The sequence below is a fragment of the Lycorma delicatula genome, chromosome 9 (assembly GCF_047948215.1).
Source record: "Lycorma delicatula isolate Av1 chromosome 9, ASM4794821v1, whole genome shotgun sequence".
Lineage (NCBI taxonomy): Eukaryota > Metazoa > Arthropoda > Insecta > Hemiptera > Fulgoridae > Lycorma > Lycorma delicatula.
Genome location: NC_134463.1, coordinates 100,099,697 through 100,110,923, shown reverse-complemented (window position 1 = coordinate 100,110,923; position 11,227 = coordinate 100,099,697). Strand labels below are relative to the sequence as shown.

The 11,227-nt window shown below is 27.2% G+C and overlaps 1 protein-coding gene across 1 annotated transcript in view; it reads left to right on the top strand.

Moving 5' to 3' along the window:
• The first annotated feature begins 5,389 nt into the window (after positions 1-5,389).
• Positions 5,390-11,227, top strand: part of Scr (homeobox sex combs reduced) — a 126,200-nt gene continuing 120,362 nt past the window's right edge. Inside the window, exon 1 of the mRNA XM_075375512.1 lies at positions 5,390-6,214. Within this exon, the coding sequence (XP_075231627.1) occupies positions 5,569-6,214 (646 nt within the window). The 5' untranslated portion in view covers positions 5,390-5,568. The remainder of the gene's footprint in view (positions 6,215-11,227) is intronic.

Genomic DNA, 11,227 nt, shown 5'->3' with positions numbered 1-11,227 from the left:
TATTTATAAGTCATAAGTTCATCTCCTTAACTGTTTATTTTCTAGTTTTAACCTTCGACATCTTTCACCGCCGGTGGTAATTCCATAACTAAACTCGCTGAGTTATGAAATTAATAAATAACCTTGACATCTTTTCGTCTGCTGGAGCCTACCCCTGTACAAATACAAAAAGCCATTCTTTCTTAACAGTTTCAGGTTTAACTAACACAGACAATGCAGCGTTAATTTGCTATGCAACTCAAATAATAGAATTTTCTTTTAATCCCTAGATCACTGGGATTTTTAATAATTTGGATACTAAATATCTAGAAGTTGGCTGCACTCATATTTTGAGTAATCATAACTTAGGTGAATTTTACTTACTCGAAATCAGAATGGCAAAAGGTTATATGGTAAAATTAGAAATAATACCATTATGTTTTAGAAAGCGTACAACGTAAGAATTAAAACCGTTATACATTATTATTTATCAAGTATGTTTTTTTACGAAAAAGGGGGAAAATAAAATTAGCTCGTTACATTATCCTATATATAAAACAACATTTCATTCGTTTCATTTATATCGTATGACATATGATTTTAATATTAATATTTTTACGATGTTATAGCGTACAAAAATAAATTGCAAATCAATAACAACCCAGATAAAACTATTGACTCACTCAAATATTATGTCTACGAAGAAAGTCTAGTTTACAATTATAATATCATTAACATCGCATACCAAACCTTATTTAATTATAAAGTGTTTCATTTCAAAATTAAATGCGTTTGGGTTAACTATTTATCAAAACGCTGATTCATTTTTTCTAAGAACGATTGGAAACAGATGTAAAAGCCAGATTGAAGATAAGCCAAAAAATAATACGGTAAAATAAACTAAAAGAACTGGCGAAGAAATTACATAGGTTTCATTTATTTTAAATTAATCATTTTTAACCGATACAGATTGTCGATCTGTACCTTAATCTCATCAGCTAATTATTACGTAATTAATTATAATTATTATTGTTATTATTTGAACCAAAAAATGTAAACTTTTTTTTGTATTATGTACGATTTCTTTAGTCACAAGGTGCTGTTCTAATAAAATGAAAGATATAAAATGTAATTTTAATATTGAAATTTATTTATTTCATTTCAAAAGCTGAAGATGACGCCTCGTTACAGCTACCCACTCTTTTTTATAAGAAATTAATTTTTTTAGCGTTTAAAAACTACAAAGATTGAAAACCAGGATTTGAACCAAGAACTTTCCGAATGAAAGGCAGAGACGTTACCGCTTCGCCACTAATGTTGGGGTAATAATAAGTTGAAATAATGATTACAATACAAATTTTATTAGTATTATCCTCTTCACCGGCTAACCTTGCGAACGAAAATTTTATGTTCGGCCAACAGGCAGATGGGTTATTTCAAACGATAATAAAATTATACTTGGAAAGAAGCGTACTTGAACGTTTAATAATACATAATAACTAGCTGCTAATTACCTTTAAGCCTAAATTTAAATTGAAAAGCTGAAGGTAGAAAATGTAACGGAAATCTTATCGGCATACGAACGTCATTTACTGTATAATAATTCGAGATTGCGTAAATAAATACGTTAACTGATTGCTTATTTTCACGCAAAAAAAGTATATCCAAATGGTTTTCATGTAAATGAAGTAAGTCCATATATATTTGTATTTATTAAGATGGTCCTTCGTTTTTATAAACTTCGTTCTTACACTTTAAATTGTCATAAATCTGTAGCTTTATATTTTTTTGATTAATTTAGATGAGTTTATTAAAGAAAGTAAACAAAACGTTATTATAGGCCAATCAATATCTGAAAGCCTTTATTGTAAATTTTATTATTTTCAATTATTATTTGAAAAATGTAACAGTTAACTGTTTAATTTTCAACATTTACTGTTACGAATTTGTTTTCTGAGATCTTTAACAGATTTTTTTTTCTTTTCTGTTTAGCCTCCGGGAGTTACCGTCAGTATTACTTCAGAGGATGATATTGAGTGTAAGTGAAATGCAGTCTTGTACAGTCTCGGTTGACAATTTCTGAGATGTGTGTAAAGGCAGTTGCCTTTACGACCTTTACGTTGCCTTTATTTTCTATCTTTCCAAATCAGCTGATTTGGGAAGACGCATTCACCACTAGACCAACCCGGTGGGTTAACAGATGTTAGAAAAGACTCTAAATAAACTATTCTACAAAAATTAACAATATTTATTGATTTAATTTTAACTGATTACGATAAAAAAATCACATGTTTTACTGAATATTTTCTTAATTTTTTATTTTTTTAATTATTAATCTTTTAAATGAATTTCTCAGTTTCTTCCTACCAAGTGGTGAACCCTTAGTTACAATATTCTGCTTACGGATATTCGAAGTTACAGTGTCGAATGTGTAGAGATACGTACTGATAAGGTTTTTTAAAGTAAGACTTAACTAATTTAAATACGGGAACAATGGAAGGTGTCATGAACGGGTTGAGCATAGACCAGAAGAAATATCCTCGACCTGGATGCTTGGCTAGATCCCTCTCATGGCGAATTAGATTACCACACAAGGCAACTCATGTCGGGACATGGTGCGTTTGAACAATACCTGCATAGGTTTGGCAGGAGAAAGTCGCCCATCTGCTGTTATTGCGATGCGGTTGACGATGCCGAACACACTATTTTCGTGTGCAGACGATGGGAGGAACATCGTATAAATGCAGGACTGATATATATAGATAGCAGCTCTCGGAGTGGGTCTTGGCTATGTCGGAAACTGGCATAATTTTGCAATATTTGCAAGAGCAGTCCTCATAATAAAAGAAGATGATGCAAGACGACTGTGATACTGAGGGTTTTAGTTTATAGCAGGGCAGGGCGGACAGTCCCGTACCTGAGGGCTCACATGCCCTGGTGTGTGGGTTCCCGTGATGGAGCGGGGACTGTTCGTTAGGTGTGGATTAATGAAAAGACCGTGTGGGTTCCCGGATACGCTTCGGCTCCTGCGCCGTAAAAGATGGCAAAAGGAAAGACCGAGACCCGGTCTCCGTAGGGGGGGCTCCCCCTACGTTGGTTTCTTCCGTCGGAGATTAGAGGCAGGCAATTAAAAGATCCGGAAAGGACACGTCCCCGAGCCGAGTATACTTAATTGGATGTCCAGCTCGGGGATGTAGGGGTAAAAAAATTTAAATACACAACTCTTTCAATCTATTTACTAAATTACCAATTTCAATATTCTAATTATTATCCTTTTTTCTTGATTTTACTACCTGTATTCCGTTTTTAAAAAAACAGTATTCACAAATTCTTTATGTAAGGTCCTAATTATATAACCCACCCGCACTGTCCTTGTTTTTACAAGGTTTTACCGTAATCTTCTCTAGTAGTCTCAAAATCGTCCTTAAACCCCTTCGTTTTATGTTCTAATTAACCTGTCTCATTTTCAACGTTCTCGTCTGCATAATCTAACATTTTTCTTTTCAGGTGAAAAGAAATTATAACATATTTCATTACAAATTTCTTTTTACCATATTTAAACTGAATAATCAACTTGTATAGAAAATTATTTAATCTTTAAAAAAAGTGAGTAAGATTTAAATACAGTAGACAGTATCCTGTTAACCCACCGGGTTGGTCTAGTGGTGAACGCGTCTTCCCAAATCAGCTGATTTGGAAGTCGAGAGTTTTAGCGTTCAAGTACTAGTAAAGGCAGTTATTTTTACACGGATTTGAATACTGGATCGTGGATACCGGTGTTCTTTGATGGTTAGGTTTTAATTAACCACACATCTCAGGAATGGTCGAATTGAGAATGTACAAGACTACACTTCATTTACACTAACACTTCATTTACACGGTAGCTACCGGAGGCTAAAACAGTAAAAAAGAAGACAGTATCCTGTAATAATGGAATAAAACAATATAATGAGACAAAAAGAATAATTTGAAATAGTAGTTTGTGTAATAAATTTAGTTTAAAGTCGTAATCTAAAATTAATTATGCAGACCTTCACGGCTGAGTAGGTAGCGTCTCGGCATTTCTTGCGGAGGTCCTGGGTTCGAATCCAAGTCAAGTAAGGCTTCTTTTCGTACGCTACCAATTTCCACCGGGGTAATGACCGTAGTTGTTGATACCCGCTCTTTCATAAAAAAAAGCAACTTAAATATATTCTATTTTATACACAATATTCAACATCTTTACGAATTTTACAAGAAAAAGTATAAACGCTTACCACATCAGAATTTTTTGATTCAATCACTAAAATAAATTGAAACTATTTTTTCATTTTAAAGCATAAAAATTTTTTAAAATATGTAGAAATCTTTCAAACACGAATGAATTGTTCAATTCGTTAAACATTTGATTAAAATCCACTTTATTATATAATCATGGTCAAAATATATATATATATATGAAATAAAAATAAAAAATAGTAATGAATGTAGAAAGAAAAAAATCGATATAAACGAGACGAATATGAACACAGAAAAAAAATTACACGCAAAGAAAAATCATACCATTAATCAGTATAAAACTATACAGAAAAACATATTAAAACCAGAAATCTACGGTTTACAAAAAAAAAAATTAGATAAGTTGTTTTATTCAACAAAATTAACTTAATAAAAATTAAAAACTTTAACAGCATAAAAGAGTTTACGAGAATTTTTTTAATTTTTTTTTAATCTAAATTAATTATTATTAAAAAAATTTATTCTATAAATAAAATCTCTAACTGAAAAATTTAATAATAATTAATAAATAAAATAATAAGAAAAAACTGATAATGAACAAACTGCGTTGAAAAAATTTATAGTTTAAAAAAAATGTCAAATACAATTTAAAAATCTGTTGTATATTAAAATAAATAAATGTGATGATATAAATTTAATAATTAGGTGTATTACAGGTAGCTTAATTTATAATAATTAATCAGAAAGAAGCGTTTGGTTTAAACCGACGAACATTTACAAACTAATAAATCTCGACTACTGTAGGTCTACGTATACGGAATATATCGAATATCAATTGCGGTATACTATCTATTAGTTCCGTAATAAAGAAACATTAATAAAATTTTTTTGCAATTTATATTGCACGTATCGAGACAAGTGTATCGTGAAGATTACTCGATGTAAACGCAGGGAAGAAGGCATTCGAATATTCAAGAGTAGCGAGCAGTTCGCTTGTCGGGGAGTATGAAGTACAAAAGTAACAGAGTGCGCGACGCGGGCGTGCCGTTGGGAGGAGCATGCCGGGTTGCGTGCGACGTCTGCACTACCACACGCTGCAACGATCCCCACCAGAAACGTACCCCCTCCAGCGCGCTCATTCGGTCCGAGATCCAATCAAGTTAAAACCGTAGAATACAGCTATAAGCCGTTTCGCCCTGGAAGGCGAGCGACACACGTGGTTCTTCAGTCAAACTGTATACATGTGTCTCTATATGATATATTACTATTATTATTATAATAAAAAATATTCTCATGTAGTGCGTGAGTGCGCGTGCGGTTTTTTCTCATTATTAATAAAAATAATCGATTACTAATCACAATTAACGCGCGATGAGTTCTTATCAATTCGTTAATTCTTTAGCGTCGTGTTATCAACAAGGACAAACGCCGCGTTCGCCGGTCGATCCTCAGGTGCATTCTCCCGGTTCGGATTATTATCAGCATCAACAAGCCAGCGTTTATCCGACGGCCGGATGTTATTCGCCTCAACAATATCCTGGACAATACATGCAACAAAGTCCGCCTCCGGGTATGATGGATTATACCCAATTACATTCAGCGACCGCTACTTCCCAACATCAAAGATTAAATCACTTACAAACGCTACATACGACCGGGTCTGTTTCACCGATATTAAATAATAATAACAGCTGTAAATATGCCGATACTACGACATCGGTATCGACAGCGCCCAGCGGTATCAGTAGTCCGCAAGATTTGAGTACCACAGGTGCCCCGCCGACTAGAAGTCCGCCTCCGAGCACAAAATCAGCGAGAACATCGCCGGCCGCATCTGCAACTCCCCAAAATACTACCGGACCGGCATCCCAAAGTTCCTCATCGCCCGCATCGTCGACAACATCATCAAATTCTAATTCGACAACCGGTAATAATACGACATCCGGTGGAAAACCGGGATCAAACAGCAATCCGCCGCAAATATATCCGTGGATGAAAAGAGTACATCTAGGACAAAGTGAGTAACATTTTTTGTTCGTTACTTCTTAATTATTTAAGTAATATTCATTTTTATACATCAAATATCCAGATTTTTTAATAAGAATAATTAAGAAGTAAAACTTATTTAACAGTTTTCCTTCTGTCAAAAGAAAACCTAACCTCTCTTATCATCAAATGTTGTAATTATCATCGAATTATTATTAATATAATAAAATATGTAATTAACAAATTGTTGTTATTTTAATCGTTGTTTTTTTTATATTTATGAAAAAAAAAATATTATTAAATTTTTATTTTATAAAATACTGCAGAGTAAAGATTTTTTTTTAAAGATTACTTTTTATCAATAATTTTATTTAATATATAATATATATATAATATATAATATTATATAATATAATATATATATATATATTATATAATATATAATATTATATAATATAATATATATATATATATATATATATATATATATATATATATATATATATATATATATATATATAAATTATTACATATATAATATATATATAAAGATAACCCAGTGTGAATTATACATTTTTAGTTATCCAGTAATACCGAGCAGTTATTTATATATAGGCTAAATTTTATGTAATAATATTAATTGTATTTCTACTTCCATTTCAAAGTAAGTTTAATAAATATATACATAACATTCGTTACTGTACACATTAAATAGATTTTTTAAATGTTAAATATTTAAATGTTTATATTAAATGTATAAAAATATAATTTTTTTAATTTAAATAATGTTTAATAATAAATAAATAAATAGAAAACCTAATTTAAAATAAATATTGCAGCCATTCGTTGTTCAAAATAACATAGGCTAACTTTTAATTAAATTATTTGCAATTATAAATATATAAATATATATAAAAAATCATAAAGTCAAATAACAATAAATTTGATAATTTTTTCCTTTCACACAAAAAAAGAAAAAAACGAATAGGCCGTGTATTTAAACTGGATTGCTTACAAAAGAACGGATCAGACGTAACCCATTTCGGTGCCGGCTTATGTTGATTTATCGCTACTTTATTGTAATAATAATAGGGGCTCTTTTTTTAAGAGGTAAAGTCTGCTCATTCATAAAACAACTAAATTACATAACTAATTATAGGTAATTACCTTTATTTAATTTTATTAATAAATTTAATTGTAGGCTATCGCAATTACAACTTTTTTTTTAAAAATTAACTTGTACAGTACAATTAAACTAAAAAAAAGAAAAAGAAAATGATTTAATTTATTCTATTCCGTAAAATTTTATCCGGGTTCTACTTATCTCGCTGTTGATTTTTAAATAAAATTCATAAAATAACATTTTATTTATTGCATTTTTAAAAAAATATAGTACGGTATTTTAAAAAAATTACAACTATCTGTAATATCTTTACATAAAATAGGATAATATTTAATAAATAATTTCTTAATAGTATTTTAAGAAAAGAAAAAAAGCTAAATAAATAAACAGTAATATCTAATGTAAAAACATCAAACACTACAAGTAATATTTATTGCTCGTGCTCCTTTGTAAAGATTTATGGGTAGGTTTTGACAACTTAACTCTTACTGTAAATTAATTTTTGTTTAATATTGTAGTTTTTTTTTAAAGATACACGGTTATATTACCATTAAAAAATGTATAAATACTTTTTATTACAGTAAAACAAAAAATAAATTTCACTTAATGTTTAGAAAATACGGAAATAAATTTTAAATGTTACCTACCCATTACAATTTAATTTGATAATCGTATATCAATCGGCGGCTTTTCCTTCCTTCGAATGGAATTTTATTTTAATTTGGTAAAATCTGTATTATAGTTTATTTTTCATCGAATTTCTATTATTTTTAATAGAAAAATAATATATAAAATATGTAAAATATTATATGTAAAATTATGTAATTTTACATATAAAATTATGTAATTTTATAGCATTATTTTTATTATTTTACAATTTTATTCCGGATAAAAGCGTTCATTAATTTTTACTCGCAGTCGCTCGTTGGATCTACACAAAATCTTTTGACTTCATTTTTTTAAATATCAAATAAATAAAATTAAAAAAAATTTAACTTTTTGAATTTTAAAACAATATAATTATAAATTAATTCTTATGGAAACAGTACCAGAAATTTTTTATTACAACAAAATTTTTACTTATTTTACAGAACTATTTAATTTTTTTACTTTAAACTTGACTTATTTTTTAAACAAAATTAGTAATTTATATTTAAGCCTACTAATTTATATATATGTATATATAAATATAAGAATATAGATTTGTCATCATATTAAGACTTACTAAATTTTATATCTAGATACGATGAAAAAGTACACTTCTTTACGATTACGAAAAAATTCATGAAAGTATTTTTAACATTAACACCTGCAACTTAATTCTTATTATTATCGGATCCTCGGATGAGTCGATAATAAAAATACCGATTATTAATCTGGGAATTGTATTTTACATTATAATACGCGTAATTTAATGTTCAATATAGTAAATTAGATTTTTTTAAAGATTTTTATATGTGTCAGTTTAGTTATTGAATAATAACAAATTATCTTTTAATATCTAATTAAGTTTTATTTAAAGTTTTGTAAAATAGTAACATTAAACTACTAGGGTGTCATATTATAGATCTGAGAACATTAGTTATGACAAATATTTAACTGTTAACAAGAATAAAATTTGACTTTTTAAACAATATTGTAATACTAATTTTTTAACTTAAGTAATAAATTGCACACCGTTCTAAAAATTTAGCAGCACAAATTTTTTTTTAATCGTGGATTAAAAAATAATGGATTTACTTTTGAAAAGACACAAATTATCATCTTTAAATAATAAGTTATTACAACATTTTTACAAAAATATTGATATTCTTTTAAAATTGATCACTAAATTTTTTTAACGTAAAAATATTAAAATTTATTATTAATAACAATAATAATAAATTATTATTGTAATAATAATTTAAGTTTAATAATTAGTCCAATTATGATAATTTTTCTGAACGGAAATACCATTATAAATTACAAATAGTAATCGATTTCACATGATCATTAACAATATAAATTATTGACAAAAGTTCATTAACCTTTTGACCTGCAACAATATCATTGTTAATATTAGATTGTTATTGAAAACATAAATAACAAAACTGTCATATTTTATAAGTTTTTTTAACCTAGGTCTTTATTTAGTTATATACCGTAATGAATACAATTAATTAGTTATTAGAAAAATAACTACAATATACGACAAGAAGTCCCAGTTCTTTAAAAATAAACTTTTATAATTTCAGGTAGCGACAGCGTTTTTTAAAAAATAATATTTTTTAATAATAATATTAATAATAGGTAATTATAAAAAATTTGAAATTAGTTTTTTTCTTTAATTACACTCCATTAATTGTAGTTTTTAATACCTTAACTTAAAGTATAAGTGGATTTTATGTTTACAAATTTATAACTCTATACTAAAAAAACGCCATGCGAAATGTGAAGGTAATGCGTAAAAGCTGCTAGAAATTTTACTTCAATATTAGAATTTTAAATTATATTATATTTTTATTATGTTATATTATATTTTATATTTAAATTATATTTTTTAAAAAATGAAGCAATATAATATTTTTTTCTAAAATACAAAAAATTTTTGAATTAATGTTCACCTATGTAACTTTAAAATTTTTTTACACCGTAATATTCATTGATGATTTAAATGTAATTTGAATTCTAATAAATATATAAAAATAGTCAACGATTTTTTAAATTCTATTTTTAAAATAATATATTTTACAAAATTAATATATAAAGCGGTATACTGAATTGGATAGTTGCTCATTACGTGAAATATAAATTTCTAGAATTATGAAATATAAAAGTTGAAAGTTTTACAAAATACGCATCATTTTTTTTTAATAATTTGTTTATATATTTCAGTGTGAACCGTTATATTTTACGGAAACACACAAGAAATTTTGAAAAAATTATTGACTTTAACAGTGAATTTAATTTAAATAAAAATTATACTTTTATCTAATAATATGCCTTAAATATTTCTAACTTTAAAAATCTTCTTTTTTTTTAAATTATCTTTATCGATACAGGTTTTAATAATTCGGCAGAAAATTTGATAAAACATTTAAAAAATTCTAAACAAATAATTTCAATAAAAACATATTAAAAATAAAAATAAATAAAACTACAAAAATTACATCATTTTTATTATTTAAAGGTTCAACAAATTTTTACAGTTTTTATTTTATTTTATTTTGTGTATTGCGTTTAATTTGTGTATTAAATGCTTAAATTTCAACATTATTATTTGTAAACCCTAATTTTTGCTTAGGTATAATAGTATAATAACAGCGCTATTATGAGGGGGAATATTCTTTAACGTTGATTTAGTGACAACGTCTAAAGATTAGATCCGCTCTCTTCATAGAATCTACTCCACCCCGAGTTACCGTCGCTATTATCTTAACAATAAAGCTATTGTTTGGTCTGTTGTCGGCCGACAGGTAATAATCGGAGGGGAAAACAAGCCTAATATCAAATAGTAATAACTATTGTTTGTTTATTTATTTTTTTTAATTTGTCGTTTATAAAATAATTAAGTTATAACACTTGTATTAAAAATAAATACTTAAAATATACATTTTATTATTACTTAAATAAACAGAAAATTTTCTCTTTTAAATTTAATTATAAACACATTCCAATTCTACTTTTATAAAAAAAAATAATACAAAGCAGAATTGATTTCGGTGGTATTTTAGCAATGTTTTATAAAAATAACATTTATATTTATTTATATTATTACGCTCAGAAATAAATTTATAAATTCCAGGATAATTAGTCTATACATATCAAGTTATATAAAATAAATTAATAACTGAACCGTAGTTTTTTTTATAAAAAAAATAAATAAACGAACAAACCAGCCTGACAAGTAATGAATAATAATAATAATGACAAGTAATAAAT